A 22133-nucleotide genomic window follows, 5' to 3' on the forward strand; every position below is an offset into this window, starting at 1 on the left:
ATTTGTTGTTTAGGCCTGATGTTCATTTGAAATATTTGCCTAGAACTACTTCTGATCATGCTCCGACGGTGCTTCAGTTGAGTAACTTATTCTTATATGATTTTACTTCCTTTAAATTCCAACAGATGTGGATCGAACATGAGTCTTTTTTTTAGCTAATAAAGAAAGGTTGGGAGGTGGAAACTGGGGACTTGAGGCTATTTCGGCTTGCAAGGAAATTAAAGTGTATAAAAAGTTCCTTGAGAGATAGGAACAAAAATGTCTTTGGTAACACAAATAGTAATATTCAAGTTTTGGAACAACAAGTTTAAGGTCAGGAATGGGATTTGCAGGTGGCCTTTTCGGAGGACACGAAACTTGATTTGTTAACTTTTAAATTTGAGCTGGATATGTGGTTGTGTAGAGAAGAAATTCGGCTAAGGCAAATGGCTAAAGTCAGTTGGATAAATCAGAGGGAAGCTTCTGAAAAAAAAAAATTATGTGCTATGAAATCTGCCAAAACAAAGAAAATAGCTAATATGAAGCTTTTGGATGGACGGGTTTTAGCTTTGCCTAAAGCTGTTCACGTTGGGGCTGTGGAATATTTTGAAGATTTTCTAAAATTAAAGCCAATGTCATCTCTTCCAAATTTATCTTTTATTGTTGAGGCATCAATTGTTGAGGAATATGATGATTTGCAGGGGTGCCTTTGATGGAGGAAGTGAAGGACGCGATTTTTGCTATTCCCATTGATGGTAGCCTGGGTCTAGATGGTTTTGGAGCAGGTTTTCTCAGATCTTGTTGGGATATTGTGAAGGTGGATGTGATGGATACTGTTAGTGATTTTTTAGTGGAAAACCATTCCCTCGGTTTTATTCGACGTCCTCTTTGGTGCTTATTCCTAAAGTTGATAACCCAACAAGTTTCGATAAGTTTCGTCCAATCAATTTGTGCTTGGTTATATACAAAGTTTTTTCTAAGATACGTGTTCAAAGACTTAATCATATTTTCTCTATATTGATTTCGCCTGAGCAAGGAGCTTTTCTTCTTGGGAGAAGTATTTTTTACAACATCAGTTTGATTCAAGAAATGGTCCACTCTATTAATTCCAAGAGGAGAAATGGTAATATTTTGATGAAGGTGGATGTGGATTTGGCAAAAGCATATGATAGTGTTGAATGAAATTTTTTATTGCATGTGGTGGAAGCGTTTGGATTTTTTTTGCAAATATGTGATTTGATTCGTAATTGTATTTCTTCGCCTTGGTTCTCGGTGGTTATGAATGGTATCTCTAAAGGTTTTTTCAAAAGTGGGAGGGGCCTTGGCAAGGTGATCTATTATCTCCTCTTCTATTTATTTTAGTAAAGGAGGTTTTATCAAGGTTGTTAAAACGGGAGTTTTGATGAAGGAAAGATTGAGCCTTTTTCTCATCCAAGAGGTGTTCCACTCATTTCTCATTTCCTTTATGCGGATGACATTATTATCTTCACAAATGAAAGTCTCAAATCTTTGCGGAATATTTTGAGAATTTTTTTATCTTTAAGAAAGCTAGTCAGGCCAAAAGCTTAGTGTTGGAAAGTCCTCTCTACAATTTTCAAATTTAGTCAACCTTGCTCGGCATTGTGAACTCTTGCGTGTAACTGGTTTTCATGAAGGAAGTTTTCCTTTTCGCTATTTGGGTGTTCCTATTGTCTCAAGCAGGTTGAAGGTTGTTCATTTAGATGACTTGGTGCATAAAATCTATGATAGAATTGGTGGTTGGTAATCTAGCTTATTGTCTCAAGGTGCTCGTTTGATTTTGATACGACAAATTTTGATGAGCTTGCCGATTCATTGATTTTCTTGTATACAAGTTCCTAAAGTTGTTTTGCAGAGAATAAACTGATGTCATAGTAACTTTTTTTTGGGTTCTTTGGATGGGCGAGATAAACGTTGTTGGTGCTCTTGGAAGAAGATTTATTTATTTATTTATTTATTTATTTATTCCGTTTGAGGAAGGAGGTTTAGGTATAAAAAGGTTGCATGATATTCAACTTTCTTTACATGTTAAATTTGCATGGAAGCTTTAACATGAGAACTCTCTTTGGGCGAATTTTTTCCAAGCTAAATATGTGAAAAATAATCATGTGTCGTTAATTGATCCTTGTAAGGGCTCAAAAAATTGGCGTATGATGGTGAGGAGTCTACTGTTGCTATTAAATCACTCTCGCTAGAAAATAAGAGAGGGAAGAATTTCCTTTTGGTATGATAAATGGTCGGATGAGGGGCCTTTAAAAAAATTAGTTTCCGACATGTCCATTCCCAAAGATTTCGATTCAAGAATGCAAACTTGACAATGAATGGGACTTCGACTTGCTTGTGCGGCTGGTTGGTGCTGATAAAGTTTACTCTATTATGCAAAGCTTGGGTCGACAGAAGGAAGGTGATGATATTTTGGTGTGGACTGAAAATGTTGATGGGAAGTTTACCACAAAAAGTGCTTGGTCTTGTTTATGTATTCGAGCTCTTGAGGTTGTATGGTCTAAGTGGGTATGGCATTCTTCTTTACGCAAAAAGATTTCAATAATGGTATGGAAAGCATTTTCGAATGCGTTGAGTGGGGATGATAATGTTTGCAAGATTGGAATTCATATTGTCTCCAAATGCAATTGTTGTGACATTGGGGAGTATGAAGATTCAAATCATGTTTCGGTAAAAGGGGAGTTTGCCAAATTGATTTCCCCTTTTACCGAAACATGATTTGGGAAAAAGCTTTTAATTGCGTGGGTTTACAACCCATGCGAGGGAGGGGATGGCGTGATAGAGTGGAATGTTGGTTTCATAAAGCAAATAATTCTATAAAAGTTGGCTCACTATTTGGTATCATTCCATGTATTGTCTTATGGTGTTTATGGAATAGAAGGTGTAGAGCTAGAATAAAAGATTTATGTGAATCATTTTAGGTGGTCTGGGCATGAGTTAAACATCATATTGGTTGGTTGGCACTGAAACTAAAAGATAAGGAGGAGTTCACGTGCCGAGATCAAGAGATCTTGAATATGTTAGCAGTACCATTCAAGTTGGTGTCTTCAAAGCTGCCTATATTAGCTCGATAGCACCCTCCAGCTACCAGCTGAATAAAATTAAATATAAATGGAAGTTGTATTGGCAACCTAGGTGTCATGGGAGCTGATGGCGTCTTTTGTGATCATCATGGAAAATTTTTGGCTGCTTACTCTAATTATTTTGGTGACGGTATGAACAAAAAAGAAGAATTATTAGAATTGTTGTATGGCTTGAGGGTTGCAAAAATAGGTGCGGAAGGATTGTCAGCTCATTGAGAAGTTTATGTTGATATTCCGAAGTTGTTAAGAGGATATTTGAAAATTGAAAAACTTAGACTTCCTCAATTTCATACATAGTTTGGTTTGTGTATAAGTTTTTTATTTGAGTTTTGAAGGGTGCTTATTCTATTGATTGGATTATAATAAGTTGGTTTTATGTTGTAAGCATAGTTCCCCTCTGCAAAAAGTGGGGATTTCAATAAAACTTTAGAGGTACCGTCCTTCTGAAAAAACAAAAAAATCTAATATTTAATTATTGATCACTAGATATGCTTATACGTCATTCATAACAAAAATTTTAAACCCAAGACTTTACAATAATTTTGATTTCACTAATTTTGATATCAGAAATGGTTTAATAATAAAATGATCTCACAAAATTAAACTCACAAATTGACATATATTGATGTGGTACATTAGATAGTAAAATTATTTTTATTGTAAAATAAATCTAACGTACCACATCAAACTATGTTAGTTTATAAATTTATTTTTGTGAAATCTTTATATAACTGTAGCATAACTTCAGTCTCTAGTGATATTACGAGCACGAAAGATACCCATATGATGTTACATTGTTCTTAATTTATGACTTTTGTCAACGGTACTTGGAAACTGCGCGCATGGGAAATCAATGGTATGTTACATACTATCATGTGCATGCAGTACCATGGAATATTTAGTCCTGCTTGTATTTTATCAACTATTATTTTTTTGGCACTACCGGCCACTCGAAAATGCAGATAGTTCTTATAGGTTAAAACTAAGTAAGAGATAAAAAAAAAATATAAACAACTTATATTTTCTGCATTAAAGACTTGCCAAAAAGTTAAATTTCATGAGCACTAGTAATTGAACGTAGACCTTGAGGCTTAAGTGCATGGTTTTTTGGGGTTGGGGTGCTAGCAACCCTAGCTTTTACAGTTGTACAACCAAAGGTTAATTCATTAGTGTTAAAGCAGTTTTAGTTGTTGATTAAGGAACTGACACATTTGAAAACTTACTGCTCATTTGTCAGTACTTCTCTCAATTGTTCTTTGGCAACGCCTTATACCAAGTCGATCTGTTTTTGAATATATGATTAATGTGGATGATTTAAAAATAAAACAGTTGATGAGCAGTTTAGAGTAATAGTGCAGTTCAGCCAACCATTTAAAACCCTTCAGATTCCTTTCTTCCCCAAGTACTCATGTTACAGATTATTGCAAACCTCTTTAACTGGACGAGGATTTATATAAACTATAGTATTACTATTTGTTCAAAAAATGTTTGATGTTTTCACTGGCGAATCATCCAAGTCGAATTGAGAAATGATAAGACACTCTTTGGTTCACCATACCTTAATAAACGTCTGCAACTACTGAACCTGAAGAATGAGCCCGAGTCAAACATTCTTCTCTAAAAACCCCAAACTACTTCCTTCCTCTGTTAAGCCTCTGCAGGTGGTAATTAATACTTCCCAAGGACTTCCTTTTATTGCTTGTCTGCAACAAATGTAATCATAAGCTTTAGAAGCATACATTGCATAGAACAATCCCATAATCTTATATCCAGGAACCAATACGAAGTATGGGAAAGAATAAATGGTACAAACAACGACTAACTGAAGCAGGCAGAAGATACGATAAACTGGAAAATTGGATCACCTGAGAATCCATACAAGCGCTCAAAAGTTCTTTCTGCCTAACACACTTATCGTCACTGCTGTGGTTAACAGCCAAGCAGTTGAGAAATGTAATCATTTCCTTCATGCAAGGCTTGTGAAGAGAGCCAAATTTCTTTGGGTTGATATGAAGCGTACCAGTTTTACGGCCCATTGCTCTATGCTCACAACTACACATGCCCAGCCAAGACAATCTTAGACTTGACCACTTCATGAAAATATATAATCAAGAACAATAATGAAAAGGAAGCACTAGAAATAATTACAATCATAAAAAAATGATAGGGATAAAGAGAAAAAAATAATTGAAACAGACCAACATTTCAAGGCACTTAAATGATCACGTAACCAGATACAATCCCATTTAAGGAACTAAAAGCATGCAGCATTCAGTCAAACTACATACACGGAAAGCATCTGAGCTAGACAATCAGTAAAGTCCTAACAAAAAACAAGTCGCTGCAATTTTCTGCACTTCAATTGCCAACTGAGAAATTGCACACTCTTTTCTTGTTGCCGAGTTTGAAGCTTCAATCAGGGACTCTTACCCCCACACAGTCAGAGCACCAGGTACCCACGTTTAATACCCTTAAAATTCATTCACAGATGCAAAATTTCTTACATTTTTTATGGTAAATATATAACAAAATTCTAACGAAGTCCTTACATCAGGGTCGTGTCAATGGTCAAATCAACTACCCAACAGCATATTTATTGCATTCAGCTGTCAACAGAAGCAAGATACACGATTGGAAAGATGACTGAAACGAAGTCCTTGTATCAGGGTCATGTCAACAGGTCAAACTACTCAACGGTATATTGCATTCAGCTGTCAACGGAAGCAAGATATGATTGGAAAGATGACTGAAAAGTGAATCTGTTTCTAGAAGAGACAACTAACTCCAGACATACTCCCCTAAAGCGCAATCACATAACTTAAAAAATATAGTGATTCCCAGCCAAGGCTTCACAGTTAACACCTAATAACCAATATTCTACATATCTGATATCACATTCTTGTGACAGTTCCCTTTCTGCAATACATTAGGATAAAATCTGCATTCCATTTGTTATTCAAAGGCTATCCGCCCAGCCACTCTCCAAGTTAATTCAATCTATCCATGCCTCCTCAAATTCTTTCACAACCTTGCAATCCCATAATAACACCTAAAGAGAGGGGGGTGGTTATGAAATGAGATCATATAGGTATGCAATTGGCAAGGGCAGACAACTTTTGTAAGGGCATGTTTTGATGTAAGATTTTCTTGAAATTGTTTTTAAATTAAGATGAAGATTTTTAGAGATAGGATTTTATGGGGTTTTATGAAAGTGGTGGGGCCTATAGGATATAGAAATTTCTATATTTCTAAGTTATACCATCATACAAACTTTCTACACTTCAATTGTTACCTGAGAAATTTCTACATTTCTACATCATACAAATTTATGTACTTCTAAGATAGCTATGTTTTAACCACTTTAAAATCTTTCGATTACACAAGCACCCAAGTGGAAGCCCAAATTAATAGGGAGTCTTATACCTTTCCTCCCCAAACACTCAAAATGTAAAGGTTTATACATGTTACCGAACAAAATAAAGTAAACTAGAATACTAGAACATCTTAAATAAACCCAAATGATTTGTATTTTAGAATGCAGCACATAAAAATGCAAACTGAAAAAGAAAAAAAAAAAAAAGAACAACAGGACCAAAGCAGACAAAAAAAAGCTCCACGTCGATTCAGTATCAGTATCATCCATTTCATGTAATTCAATGGTTCTCACGGAGTAAACAAAAGAGGAGGAAGGCTATCATCTATCCATTCCAGAAAAAGAAAGAACAATGCTGCAAGACTACAAATCCTCCAATTGACCAGACGCCCATCTTTCCAAGTGCATGCAATAAAGGGAAGAAAAGAAATAGAAGACAGAAATTTATACCAAATAATAGACGTATCAATATGGTTTTTCCATATTTTTTCCAGAGTCAGTTTTATTTATATGAAATTTTTTCATAAGACAAGTTTTCATTATGAGTAAAAGGCATTATCCAAGTATAAAGAAAATATACATCAAATACACCTAATTAAAGAAAGTAGATCAAGAGAATCCTGAAAACTAAAACTAGAGAAACATAGATGGGCAACTATCGAATGGTAGTGTATTGAGAAAGAAACACGAGGTCCTCCAAAGTACTTGTGCCATCTTCGAAACTTTGGTCATTTCTTTCTCTCCATATCCATCACATTAAACAGATTGGAACTATAACGTGATGACTGCCAACCTGCCCTTTCCAGCATGCTAACCTATCAACCACCCATACCTACCAGCATCACCCGATCAAGCCCAAAAAGACTAAAAAATCTTGCCAAAAGTGCTAGCTAGCTACTTCACAATGGAGTAAGAGAAGATCCTCGGTTTCCACATCTGCTGTAGGGAACTAAAAATGATTGAAACAATTGAACTAGGAACACCCCCTCTTAAATCTGGCTCAATGCATCTTGTCTTCTCCACCTTGTCTCACTCAAAGAGTATACGAACAAGCATAAAATGAGGTAAAAGAGATCCACCTCCCGGTCCCATCCACTCCAATAAATTCCACTTCTCATTTAGGAGAACCATTTGAAAGCTGTAAATTTTCTGCCACCAATGATGCACCTTAACCCAAGCATACATTGCGTAATATTGTACAGCATACATTCGTAGCAATGAAGCAATCTGAATCCATTGTGCGAAACATGTGGTAGTCTAGCCAGCAACTCATATTTAGCATCTTAATTTGTGAGTATAAAGTGAGGCGAATTTCTGTTTGGTTCCATAAGTATGCACGTGTAAACAATGAAAAGCATATGGGGAAGCAAAAGCAGAGCAACAGTTACATTGGCATGAAAGTCGACACCTACTCAGACTAGTTTTTCACCCATAGCTTAAAGATTGAGCAGAAGACTAAAAGCTGGCCATATGGCTATACAAGGAATAAACTAATTGGACACAAGTATTCGAAGCAAACTTCTAGAGTAATGATAATTGGGTTAAGTCTGTGATTAGTCCATTGTCAATCCTCGCATATAAAATACCCCTTCGATCAAGAAATTGAACAACTTCTTGTCTAATTCTTTTTTTACTAATCAATCCAAAACCACATCTTATAAACAGTGGAATGAAAGAATAAAATTACTAATTTCAATCATGGCAATCCTCATCAACCACGGCTAGCACTGTTCACCCAACCCGATCCGAAAAGGCTCACTCTTGAACAAACAGGTCCGAGCTGATTATGTATACCTGTAAGGGTCTCTAAAATTCACTATGTAATTTCTATAGGCACTTTGAGGGGCCTGGACCTCCAATTTGTAACACAAATTATTGTAGAAACTGGATAATTGATTACTGAAGCACTAAAAAGTACTTAAAGCAATTACAGGTAGACTTGGTCAAGTGATGACCAACGGACACAATGGACTCAACTTCATAACTGACCCACGACTAAATAACTGACCATGAAAATAGAAATGGACTAAAACTGACGCACTAAGCCAACGTGGCCCAGTAAACATAACAAACTCAAATGGACTAACTGCAACAAGTAAAATAGATAACTTAACGGGACCTCTCCTCTAACCCAGCCCACGTGCTTAAGACATGACCCTAAAGACTAGGGTTTCCTTCCCAGCCTAACATATCCCTTCTCTTCAGAAAGCCTTGTCCTCAAGGTTGGGAAAAAGTCGTTTGAGCTCTTCATGATCCACCCATGTAGCATCTTCTCTGGCCATCCCCTTCCATTGTACCAACATCTCCACACCTGCCTTACTTTCTTGAGCAGCCTTCAATCTAAAATCAGGAGTTCGGGTTCGGGTTCTAAGGTTCCCTCCATTGTTATCCTTGGCGGCTAGGTAAGTGGTTCTATGTGTTCTCCAACCCTTTTCTTTAGGCAAGAAACATGAAAAATAGGGTAGATTTGTGAGTTTCGTGGTAGATCTAACTTGTATGCAACTTTCCCTATTTTTTGAACCACCGTGTATGGCCCATAATATCTTAGTGATAACTTGAGGTTCCTTCGCAGCACCACGGACATTTGTCGGTAAGGTTGTAACCTTAGATACACTCTGTCTCCCACTTGAAACTCCCTTTCAGTTCTTTTTCGATCTGCATATAACTTAATCTTGGCTTGTGCTTCCTTTAAATTTTCTTGGACTAGTTTGTTGATAAGCTCTCTATTTCTGAGTTCCTCATCCACGGCTTAAACCCTCGTGGATCCTATTTCATATGGCAACATTCTTGGGGGTGGCTGCCCGTAGAATGCTTCATATGGTGAAACCCTAGTTGAGGTATGCTCTGATGTATTGTAAGCATACTCAGCCAGAGTTAACCATCATGACCAGTCTCGTGGCCTGTCTCCTGAAAAGCACCTCAGATAGCCCTCTAGTATTTTATTCATCACCTCTATTTGGCCGTCAGTTTGGGGGTGGTAAGCTGAACTCAGTAGAAGTTCAGTGCCACTCAATTTGAAAAGTTCTCTCCAAAACTGGCTTGTAAAGATTAGGTCCCTGTAACTGACAATGGTTAGTGGAAAACCATGCAATTAAAATACATTGTCCAGAAAAATACGTGCTACTGCCACTACTGTATATGGATGTGAAAGAGACATGAAGTGAGCATATTTGCTCAATCTGTTTATCACCACCATGATCACTATGCGTCCTCCTGAAGGTGGCAGCCCTTCAATGAAATCCATGCTTATATCCTGTCAGTTCCTGGTGGGTATTAGTAAAGGTTGGGGCAAGCCTGCGGGTTGAATTGTTTCCACCTTGTTTCTTTGGCACGTATCACAAGCTCGTATGAAGGTTTGAACATCCCTCCTCATACCAGGCCAGTAAAATTCTTTTCTTAATCGAGCATATGTTTTATATACTGCTGTGTGGCCCCCTAATGGACTGCAATGGAACTGCTGCATAATCTCTTGTTGGAATGGCACCAAGTTCTCCAAATGTAACCTACCCTTGTAAAAGAGTAAGTCATTCCGGACTTGGTAATGAATTTGGTCCAAGGTTCCCTGACGGTAGTTGTTCAACAGCTCCTGCAACTAGGAATCTTGGTGGTAAGTTTTTTTTTAACTCTCCTATCCATTGGGTTTGCATGAGGCTTATGGCTTGTGAGTATGGGTGATTGGTTTGTGTGTTGTGGATGAAGGGCTGTTTGTGTTCTGTTTGGGAGGATGGATTGGATTCTGGTATAGTGTTTTGGTTGGTTGTTGGTTCTGGTTTTTCTGTACATGGTAGCCGAGATAGGGTATCTGCCACCTTATTGGTTTTCCCACTTTTGTACTCCACCGAAAAATCATAACCCAGCAACTTGGATACCCATTTTTGTTGGGCAGGGGTGCCCACTCTTTGCTCCAAAAGGTATTTCAAGGCCTGTCGATCAGTACAGACCTTGAAATGTTGCCCAACCAAGTAATGTCTCCATTTTCTTATGACCATCACCAAGGCCAACAACTCCTTCTCGTAAGTAGATAGCATAAGACTTCTCCCCTTTAAACCTTGACTTAGATAAGCAATCAGCCTGCCTTCTTGCATTAACACAACTTCCAACCCTTCACCTGAAGCATCACATTTCACTACAAAATTCTTAGTAAAATCGGGTAATTTTAAAACTGGAGGACTAACCATGACTTCTTTCAATTTGTCAAAGGCTGCTTGAGCCTTGTCAGACCACATAAAGGAGTTCTTCTTGAGTAGAGCTGTTAGGAGTGCTGCTATGGCACCATAACCCTGCACAAACTTCCTATAATATCCTGTGAGACCCAAAAATCTCCTTAAAGCCTTCAAATTTCTGGGCAATGGCCAACTCTGCATTGTTGTAATCTTGTGGGGGTTGGCTTTAACACCATCTTTAGAGATTAAATGACCAAGATATTCCACCTCACTACAACCAAATACACACTTTGACTGTTTTGCAAACAACTGATGAAATCTTAATGTATCCAGTACAATCTGCAAATGCTGTAAATGGTCTTCCAATGACTTGCTGTAAATTAATGTCATAAAAAAAACTAAAAAAAACTTTCTTAAATAGGGTTGGAATATCTCATTCATCAATCCTTGGAATGTGGAGGGGGCATTGGTAAGCCCAAATGGCATTTACCAAAAACTCATAGTGACCCTCATGGGTCCCAAAGGTTGTCTTGGGTATATCCCCTTCATGTATTCTGATTTGATGGTAACCAGAACGCAAGTCCAATTTAGAAAAAATTTCAGCCCCATAAAGTTCATCCAATAGCTCATCAATGTTAGGGATAGGGTACTTATCTTTTACCCTGTCTTTATTGAGGGCACAGTAGTCCACACACATTCGCCAACTCTCATCCACCTTCCTAACCAGCAGCACCGGAGATGAATAGGGACTTTGACTCCCTCTTACAATTCCACTTTTTAACATCTCAGTCACCAGTCTTTCAATTTCTATTTTTTGGTAATATGGATACTTGTAACCGAACACATGTTGGTTTTGAGTCCTCCTGCAAAACAATTTTATAGTCATGACTCCGAGGTGGAGGTAGACCCTGGGGTTCTGAAAACACAGCTTCAAAATCCTTCACTATTTTTGACACTGCTGGTATACTAGCTTCTTCTGTTGTCCTCACTTCCCCTCCAATTAAATGCAGCCAAACTCCTTTAACAACCCCCTTTTTTAATTTAGGAATGTGTTCCTCTTCCTCTAAAGATTCTCGAGGTGGTTGCAGCCCCTGCAATTTACATTCACTTCCCCTGAAATTAAACTGCATAGTTAAGTCAGTAAAATTCCACAAGATGGACCCGAGACCTTTTAGCCAATCAACTCCTAACACCACATCACAACCTCCCAAAGTCAATAAATAAAGATTAGCTCTAACCCTTAAATTTTGTAGTTGGATAGGAACTACCCTACAGTAACCTTGGCAAGAAGGCTATCTCTATTAGCCACTTTGACTGTCAACTGGCTCTCTCCCACTGGCAGCTTTGATCTCCTTGCTACATATGGATCCACAAAACTATGTGTGCTTCCTATGTCAACAAGAATTAAAACCTTTTGATGATTAATAAAACCTTTTGATGATTAATAAAACCTTTTGATGATTAATAAAACCTTCAACCCTCATGGTCTTAGGTGATAGAGAACCTACCATGGCATGCAGTGAAATGCCTAGCAACTCCCCTAACTCCTTTTCTTCCTTAGCAGGTTCATCTAATTGAATTAAGACCAACTTTCCTTCACTGGTTTCAGCTTCCTCCTCTTCTAATCCTTCCAACAAAAAAATCCTAGGCCTGCTACACTTGTGATTAAAATTGAATTTTTCATCACAAAAGTAGCAAAGTCTCTTCTCTCTCATTTCTTGCATTTGGACAAGCGAGATTCTTTTATGGGAAATGTTGGTTTTTTGTTTGGGTTGTAGGTAGTGGGGCTATTTCTATTTTCAGGTCTAGGTGGTGGTGGTGGTGGTGGTGGTAATCTCATTAGTGGTGCAGGTAATTTTGGCAAATAGGGAAAAGTGGTTTGGGTTGGACTTGGGTTTCTGCTGGTTCCTCCTTTTCTTCTAGCCACCTCTTCCTCCTGCAATTTTGCTAACCCAAAAGCAGCTGAAATTGTGTTAAGCTTAAGCATGGTTACCATTATCTTCAAATCATCCCTTAACCCACTTATAAAAGTGCTAATACGGAATTCCTCCGATAATCCACTGATTTTATTAGATAGGTACTCAAATTCAGTTTGATATTCTTCAACAGAAGCAATTTGTTTCAACTTAGTGAACAACCCTACTGGATCCTCATAGGTTAAGGGTCCAAAACGCACTTTAAGTGCAGAAACAAACTCTTCCCACCCACCAATAGGTCCTGCATCCATTAGCCAACAATACCAAGAAAGTACCTTTCCTTCCATATGGAAAAAGGCTATCTGGAGCTTTTGGTCCTCAGGAGTATTAAAATAAGCAAAGAATTGTTGTGCTTTTAAGATCCATTCCATGGGTTCAGACCCATTGAATTTTGGAAAATCCAACCTTAAGGTTCTAGCCTGAATACCCCCACTCCCTTCAAATAAAGGATTATTACTGACCTGATTTCCTTTTGGCAGATTACCTGCTATTGCTGCTAACTGTTCATATAAAACTGCCAAATTATTCAGTTGTTGTAACACTACTTCCAGCATATGTTTTTGTTGGTCTTGTTCTTCACTCAAGTGCACGGTTTCTCCCTTCAGCATAGACACTGCTTCCGCCAACTAAGCATGGCGTGTACCCTCAACCATGTCGCAGGAACGCGGCTGTGATACCACTGTTAGGGTCTCTAAAATTCACTATGTAATTTCTATAGGCACTTCGAGGGGCCTGGACCTCCAATTTGTAACACAAATTATTGTAGAAACTGATAATTGATTACTGAAGCACTAAAAAGTACTTAAAGCAATTATAGGTAGACTTGGTCAAGTGATGACCAACGGATGCAACTAACTCAACTTCATAACTGACCCACGACTAAATAACTGACCATGAAAATAGAAATGGACTTAAACTGACACACTAAGCCAACGTGGCCCAATAAACATAACAGACTCAAATGGACTAACTGAAACAAGTAAAATAGATAACTTAACGGGCCCTCTCCTCTGACCAAGCCCATGTGCTTAACACATGACCCTAAAGACAAGGGTTTCCTTCCCAGCCGTAACAATACCCGAATTTCCAACCCAAATCCAATTCCGAAAATGCGGATTTTCCAATCCAACCAGATTCCGATGGTGTGTTTTACCTAAATACTCCATTATTATTCGTTGATTCTTTTGTCATTTTCCTGAGAAACCCAATCCTCCACACATTTAGCAAGTTATCTGCACCTCTACACACAAAAGCCCACAACCTACTGTGATACTCCATATGATATATGATATGGATAATGGTAGGTGGTGTATGAGATCCCACATTGCATGGGAAGGAAAAGTTCTTGCTCTTTATAAAGTTCTAATGAGGCTCCAGTTGTATCATTGACTAGTCCTTTTGGAGTATAGGCCATGTGGTTTGGGCCTTTCATTGGGGCGTTACAAATGGTATCAGAGTTTATCCCAACCAGAAATGTGGGACTTGAGCCGTGCCACCTACAATGGACAGGCCCGACGAGGACGTCGAGAATTTAAGGGGGGTAGATTGTGATACCCCATATAATATATGATATAGATAAGGGTAGGTGGTGTATGGGATCCCACATTGCTTGGGAATGAGAAATTCTTGCTCTTTATAAGGTTCTAATGGGCCTCCAATTGTATTATTGACTAGTCCTTTTGGAGTATAGGTCATGTGGTTTGAGCCTTTCATTAGGGCGTTACACCTACGTACATAGCTTCTAACAGAAAATTAATTTGCTCATTTCCCTCATCTTCTTCCCAAATCCTCCGTCATCGCAAATCCCACCATGTCTTCCACCTCCTCTACGCGATTTCTTGATGAAGATCATGATGAGAGAACACCCTTTTTCCAATATCATCGAAAGGGGAGATTGTGCTCCTCTCTAAGCGCAAACCCATTTCAGTCAAATGAGGTTATTATTAGTCTCATCCAACAAAATTATCCAAGCCAAAAGTTCCCAAATCCAACAACCACCATATAAACCCTAACCCTAACACCTCATAAAATCAACCCACCAAATCAGATAAAGCCAAGACAAAACTCAAACAATCCAAAAAAGAACATACCAAGAGGTCGAGAGAGAGATTAGCGGAGTCTGTGGCTAAGGGGAGGAGGAGGTGACACATGACAATGGTCAATGGGGGATGGAGAACTGAGAAAGTTAGGACAGCACTGCAGCAGGGAATTAGGGATGGAGAACTGAGGAACTTCCTATGGTGATTCAAGTAGGAGACGACAAACAACAATGGCCAATGGGGGATGGAGAACTGAGAAAGTCAGGACAGCACCGCAGCAGGGAATCGGGGATGGAGAATTGAGGAACTTCCTATGGTGATTCGAGTAGGAGGCGACGCACAATAATAGCCAATGGGGAATGGAGAACTGAGAAAGTTAGGACAGCACCGCAGTAGGGAACCAGGGGTGGAGAACTGAGGAACTTCCTATGGTGATTCGAGTAGGAGGCAATGTGGATACACAAAATGGGGATGGAGAAGTAGAACTCAGATTCTGACTTCTGAGAGTGACGAGAGTCTGAGAATTTGAGAAAGTTAGGGGCTTAGGGCAGTAGGACTCAACGGGAACTTCTGGAGGTTTAGGGACTTTAGTCTGAATTTAACGATGTCGTTCAGTATCATTCGGGTAGGCTATAAATTACGAAAATAACTGCAAGCCATTCCAACATTCACAACTCCTTAATTGATGCAGGCCTCTTCCATACAAAAAATACAGAAAATAGTGTAGTTTTCCAGGAAAAAAACCGAGATACCAAAATCCAAGGACGCTCTTATAGTAAAAAATTATGAAATTTGATTTGGGCATCCATAACAATGCAGCTCGCATTTTTTTATGCAAATAAACCATATCAAACGTTTAGATTGGAAATATAGCGGGGGAACAGAGGAGAATAAAGAGCAGATAAATTACAGGATTGGAGGCTGTGATCGTAGAACTGAGAGATCCAAAGGGAGCACTAGTGCTTGCTGTGCAGATTAAAACGCATATCTCTTTCCTTTTGGTCCTAGTAGAAGTTAGAACCACTGAGATACCCAGTCCCCACCAGAAATCAAAGCCCTTGACCAATAATCAAGGAACCCAAAACCTTCTTTTGATGAACAAGTAACGGTATTGCAGAGATTGAGAATAAAAAAATACCCCAACGGAGCAACTCAGAATCAACAATTCAACACCATCAAAGATTCAAAACCAGAGAGAGAGAGAGAGTACCAATCGGCAATCAGCGAAAAGACGCGACGGAGGGGATGAAGAGAATTCGACGGGGAGTCACGGAGGGGCTGGAGAGGGCGGGATGCGACGGACGGAGGGCTAGGGTTTTCTGATTTCTGAGATTTCAGGGGAGGGGTCGGGGAAGCGAAAAGCGAAAAGGGAAAAGGGATGAACTGAAAAACTAACGCTGAAACGGCGCCGTTTGGATCAAAACGGCGCCGTTTTAACAGACGGTTTATTTTAAAAAAAATTGAGTACTCAGTTTCAATTTTGCTCACCAGTAGATCGTTTAGGTCAAATTTTATAATAAACGGCGCCGTTTCGAATTTGGCAGATGTTTATTAGTTTGATCTTGTAATTCTTTTATCTTCTTGACACATAAATTAATTAAATTAATTATTTAAATTAATAAAATCAAAATTAAGTAAAGTATTTAATGTGGATTATTTAATTAACTCATTAAAAAAATAATTAATTTTAATTATATTCATGATTTTAATTGTTAATTTGTTACTAAATTAGAGTATGTCAATGTATTATGAATCTATGTTAATTGTCAATATATGAAACTTTTTAGTTTTTACATTTTGTATATGATTAATAAATAATTGTATTAGGTATTTTACAAAAATTTATCTAATAAATTAGAACTTTAATTAGATGTAGATGTTAGTAATTAGTTAATGGTGAATTGGTGATAGGTTAGTTAATTGATGTTAATTACATTAATATTTGTAATTATTTTATACTAAGTAACTATAAACTATACAAATACTAGTACTATATATTATACTAATAATGATATTAATACTATATATAGTTATAGACTTGCAGTGAACTTAATACTAACATATTAAGTTAATTATACATATATAACTCTTATAACGTATTAACTCTACAACTTAAATCTGAAGCAAATTGCACCCAAATTCAAATCGCACCCCTCTACATTTCTTCCTCTGGGTCGTGCGTGCCCCTCAACCCGAACGACTCTCTCCTCCACTATCGATGACCACCCTCGATCCACCATCGACGAAACGGCCTTCTCCACCATCGACTGCCGACGACTTCCTTGGTAATTTTTCCTTGCCGAAGACGACTCTTATTCTCTGCTTGCAATGGATTTTCTAGCTCTATTAATATTTGTAGTTCACACTGATTTCTCTGCTTGCAATGGATTTTCTGGCTTAATATTTGTAGTTGCACACTGATTTCTCTGCTTCCACCCCTTAAGACAGAGAAGTTAGTTACTCTGATAAATATGTAGAAAGGTGGACGAGTTTGCGATTTTGGGTCAATTCAAAATATTAAGATTTCGTCCCAACACTAAGAGGTTTTGGGTTTAATACCGATTGTATTTGTAGAGAGGCCAATTCAGAATAATCACCATTTGTTGCAAATAAAGTAATTTTTGCATCAAATGGACATGTTTACCCTCACACAAGTTTAAACAATTCATATAAATTAAAAATAAAAAATGTGCGGATTGATTAATCTTGTATTAAACAAGGAAGTAAAAAGCATTGCAGAAAATAAGAATTTATTGGTTCACCTAACGACAATTATTAGTTCACCTGCTACTTTGATCTCTTATGTGGGTATAATGACTAATGATGTGGGTATAATGTTTGGTGCTTGCTCTTGTATGCATCATATTCTTTTCAATTTTACTACAAGTGCTTGCTCTTGTATGCAACATAGGCAATATATACTCCACCAAGAAAATGAAATGAGTATATATTGCCTATGTTAGAAACATAATCATACTTCTGAACTTTGTCTCTAGCATTTATTAATTTTTGCTTCAATTGTTCTCTATTCTTAGTTGTCAGGTTTACTAATTTGTTGTGCTTTAAATATTTCTTTTTTCTTTTTTCTTTCATGTTATGCTTTAAATATATCAAGATTGTTCTTGATGGAGAAAGAGGAAGAATGCACATCTACTAGCCGACCGCTATTTTTTTCAGAAAACAGTAATTCTATGCATACCCCAAATGTGAGAGATGACAAGGTAGTGACTGATAATCACGGTGTAGTGTTGAGGAATGATGATGATGATGTGGTTTTAGAGCCAACGCCGAGAAATGATAATGATGGGGTTTTAGAGCCAATGTTGGGAAATGATGATGACAGAGTTTTAGAACCAACACCGGGAAATGATGATGATGGGGTTTTAGAGCCAACGCCAGGAATGTTTTTTAAAACTGAGAAAGAACTCATTTACTACTACAAACAATATGGGAGACAGTCTGAATTCGGCATAATGACCCAAAGAAGTAAAAGGAAAGATGATGGGAGTGTTAGATATGTAACACTTGGTTGTGCTCGTGGTCGTAAGGTAAGGAAACGTATTACCAACATTTCTAAACCACGCTCGATAACGAAGATTGATTGTAATGTGAGAATTAATGCAGTTTTGGCTGATGGTATCTTACATATAACTATTGTCTGCAATTCACATAATCATGAGTTAAGTTTACAAAAGGCAAGATTTTTTAGATGTAATCGTGCAATTGATGATTTCGTGAAGAGACAGTTAGATATTAACAACAATGCAGGCATAGGTATGGCCAAAAGTTTTAACGCATTAGTTATCGAGGCTGGTGGTTTTGAGAAATTTACATTTATTGAAAAATATGCAAGGAATTATACAGACAAGGCTTGACACCTTAGACTTGGCAAAGGTGGTGCTGATGCACTTCGTGGTTATTTTGAGAGGATATAGTATAAGAATAATGGATTTTACTCATCGATAGATTTGGATGATGATGGTCGATTAAAAAATGTCTTTTCGGCCAATGCACGCAGCAGAGCAGCATATGAGTATTTTGGAGATGTGACATTTGATACAACATACCTAACAAATAGATATGGCATGTCATTTGCTCCATTTGTTGGTGTTAACCACCATGGACAGTCAATATTTTTGGGAGCAGACTTGATATCAAGTGAAAATATTGAAACATTTGTTTGATTATTTGACATTTGGTTGAAATGTATGGATGGGAGGGCGCCAAAAGTTCTCATCACTGATCAAGACATGGCCATGAAAAATGATATTGATATAGTTTCTCCAAATACCAGGCATAGATATTGTTTGTGGCACATAATGAGAAAACTACCAAAGAAGTTGGGCTCACATGTTGAATTTAAGTGTGGTTTGAAAAGTGCATTGCAGAGATGTGTTTATGATTCTCAAACTTCTAACGAGTTTGAGAAGTCTTGGGAGGTGTTTATTGACGCTTACAATATGAAAGAAAATGCATGGCTTCAAAGTCTCTATAATGAGTGAATGTATTGGGTTTCCGTATACCTGAAAAATACATTTTGGGCTGGGATGAACACAACTTAGAGGAGTGAAAGCATGAATAATAACATTTTTTATGGATATGTACATTCAGGGACTATGTTGAAAGAATTTGTCGATCAATTCGACAATGCACTGAGGAAGAAAGTAGAGAATGAGATGGCAACGGATTTCTACTCATTCAATTGCACAGTCCCTTGTATATCTCATTTACCCGTGGAGAAAAAATTTCAAGTAGTGTATACGAATTCTAAATTTAAGGAAATGCAGTCAGAAGTAATGGGGATTATCTACTCTCATTGTGTTGTCATAAAAATAGAAGGGACAATTACCACGTATCAAGTTAATGACCAAAGGGTAGTTGAAGATGGCATCAAGAAGTCAACTTTGCAAGCGTACTTCAATGAAGATGAGTGTGAGGCAAAGTGCATGTGTGGACTATTTGAGATGAGAGAGATTATATATAGGCACATTCTTTTAATTTTCGTCGCAAGGGATGTCAAAGTGTTGCCAGAAAAGTACATTATACAGAGGTGGAGGAAGGACATTAAACGTAGATATGCTCTCATTCGAATCAATTACGATGACTTGAGTGGTAAACCAACTGCTAGTCGGTACTTTGGTTTGATAAAATTATGTTTCGAAGTAGCTACAAATGCATGTGAAAGCAAAGATAATTCCCTGGACATGACATAGAAGCTAAAGGCAAAGAATGAAATTTACACTAAATTAAAGCCCCAGACCACAGTTGCAAGCACTCATGCTTCAATTGATGCCGAAACTGGAAGTTCGAAGAAAGTGTTGAGCCATCGTGTTGTCATAGGCAAAGGCAAACCCCCATCAAAGAGGAGATAACTTATAATAGAGAAGTTACAAACTAAAAATAAAAAGGCTGGTGGCAAACGACAAAGAAAGAATGTATGGAATGTTTAAATAATGTGATTTTGATATAGTTTTAACAAATTTATGAATAAGTTATGTCATTTGTTTATGTATTCAAATGTAGCCCCAATCATGGACGGAAGATGTATTAAACTCCACAGAATCGGTAATATTGCACGACACACCAGAAGTTGTTGTTTCGCAACTGCCTGGTACACAACAAAACGTTATTTCTCAGGTAAATGTTAAATAATATTCTTTTTGTCTATATTTTGAACAAATAATGCTGAGTTTTGCATGATGTTTTACAAAATATTTCAAACTATTTGCATATGAACTTCGCATGTCCTGGCCTTCTCGATAATTGATGAAAGACATGGTAGACTACTACCCTCATCAAAGTACTTGAGATTTGAAGACGCTGTAGACTGTTATGTTGACAAAAGTTCATAACTTCATATGTATAACTCTACTTTGTATTCTTATAAACTTGGTGTATTGTTGTAACATTGGATATTTATACCATTTTAAGGGTATGAATTATGTTATGGGTATGAGATATGTTATTATTGTTCGGAATGAGGATTGATCAAAGTTTTGGATGTTTATATTAAAGTGTTGGTTCAAAGTTATAATCTCATAGGTTTTATTCAATATAGAACAAAATACATGAAATATAGTGCAAGGAAAATACTTCTTATAACTATTCATAATGTTCACAAGTCTTATGGATTTGAATATTACAATATTGATAAAGATTGTAAACCTATTTATTACAACCTACTTAACAACATTACACAGCTTCATATACACTGCTACTAATTGGTAATTGTTCTTGATCCTATCCAACAACAAAATATTAGAATTGCAAGTCCCCAATACATGCAAGGTCGCATACTTGTATGGTTAATATCTTTCATTATACCATGAAGCTCATCCTAATCATTTTGGATGTCATCTTCTGATTTTTGAATCTGTACCCTTGCACGTTGGAGCTCTTCCTCCCTCTTTTAGAGTTCTTCCTCCCACTTTTAGAGTTCTTCCTCTCTCTTTTGGAGGCGACGTTCTCTTTTGCACACAACTTTTCATTTATTTTCTACTTCAATATCTACCCATAAAAAGTACTCGCAATATAGTCTTCCCTGCAGCAAACATCTAATTGGTGTGAGAAATTACAATTAATACAACAATATTTGAAAAAATGTTGCACACACAAATTTTTTTAGTGCTACCTCTCTATTGTAATTTGGATAAGAATCAAAAGGTCGACTTGGATTTTTTGTTGTTTTCGATAATTTTAAACGTGTTATCTCTCTGCATAGACATTTTGGAGCATGATTTGAAAAAGATGAAGAATGCGATGAACACATTGCGTATCAAAAATAGAAATAGTTCTCGAAACTGTGTTATGCTAGAAATGTGTTATGCCTACATCAGATAGTAATCTCTTAGTAATTGCTAGTCCAGCAAAAACAAGAAAAAAATGGATAAAAGATAGTAGAAACCAAAGTTCCCAAAGTTTGAGTAGCTAGTACATTCTTCCTCAAAGTTCATTCTTTCTTAAAGTTCCCAAAATTTCAAAAAAAAAGTAAAAACCAATAACAATGAAGGGCATATGATAGACTGCATAATAGGATGAATTTACCCGTGTCTTGTACCTCTTTCTTGCCAATCGCAGAATAATGGATAAAAGATAGTAGAATTCAAAACCACTCAATTCACTACATTAGTCCATTTTAAAAGATTGGTCCTGAAGATGGCATATAAGACTTTTTTAGTAAGTGCAAATGGGTATTCTTTTTGCAAATCACTTATACAATTGGTAAATGATAGTATTCAAGTAATAAGTGAGTTACAAGAAGCCTATCAACAAGTCTGCAAATTCAAACACATACACTTCAAGCATAAATTACCGTATGGAACAAGTGAATTGCAAGAACGAAATATTTTATCCAGACCCCAGAAAATATTTATGGGTTCCATAAGTGAGTTGCAAGAAGCCTATCAACAAGTCTACTAGTTCAGACACATACACTTCAAGCATAAATTACCATATGGAACCCATTCACGAATTTGAACAAACACGTAGAGTGCACAATC

At 37.2% G+C, this 22133-nt stretch overlaps 3 protein-coding genes across 6 annotated transcripts; 2 read left to right on the forward strand and 1 right to left on the reverse strand.

Moving 5' to 3' along the window:
• Nucleotides 1–4302: 4302 nt before the first annotated feature.
• LOC108993013 lies at nucleotides 4303–16003 on the reverse strand. Of its 4 annotated transcripts, none has more exons than XM_035685517.1 (4): nucleotides 15845–16003; nucleotides 15545–15629; nucleotides 4949–5135; nucleotides 4421–4786 (listed from the first exon to the last, which is right to left on the reverse strand). In XM_035685517.1, the coding sequence occupies exons 3-4, from the start codon at nucleotides 5117–5119 to the stop codon at nucleotides 4715–4717; spliced, it is 243 nt and encodes an 80-aa protein (XP_035541410.1). In that variant the 5' UTR covers nucleotides 5120–5135; nucleotides 15545–15629; nucleotides 15845–16003; the 3' UTR covers nucleotides 4421–4714. The 4 variants fall into 4 exon arrangements, with proteins under 4 accessions (XP_018823321.1, XP_035541410.1, XP_018823324.1 ...); XM_018967779.2 differs by having other exon boundaries at nucleotides 15545–15638; XM_035685516.1 differs by having other exon boundaries at nucleotides 15545–15722.
• A 1756-nt stretch (nucleotides 16004–17759) lies between these two features.
• On the forward strand, nucleotides 17760–18509 carry LOC108992945 (protein FAR1-RELATED SEQUENCE 5-like). The gene has a single exon (XM_018967671.1). The coding sequence runs from the start codon at nucleotides 17760–17762 to the stop codon at nucleotides 18507–18509; it is 750 nt and encodes a 249-aa protein (XP_018823216.1).
• Nucleotides 18510–18884: 375 nt separating this feature from the next.
• On the forward strand, nucleotides 18885–19847 carry LOC108992944 (protein FAR1-RELATED SEQUENCE 5-like). The gene is made up of 2 exons (XM_018967670.1): nucleotides 18885–19119; nucleotides 19246–19847. Exons 1-2 carry the CDS (start codon nucleotides 18885–18887, stop codon nucleotides 19845–19847), a joined length of 837 nt encoding a protein of 278 aa, XP_018823215.1.
• The last annotated feature ends 2286 nt before the right edge of the window (nucleotides 19848–22133 follow it).

The sequence above is a fragment of the Juglans regia genome, chromosome 14, assembly GCF_001411555.2.
Source record: "Juglans regia cultivar Chandler chromosome 14, Walnut 2.0, whole genome shotgun sequence".
Classification (NCBI taxonomy): Eukaryota; Viridiplantae; Streptophyta; class Magnoliopsida; order Fagales; family Juglandaceae; genus Juglans; species Juglans regia.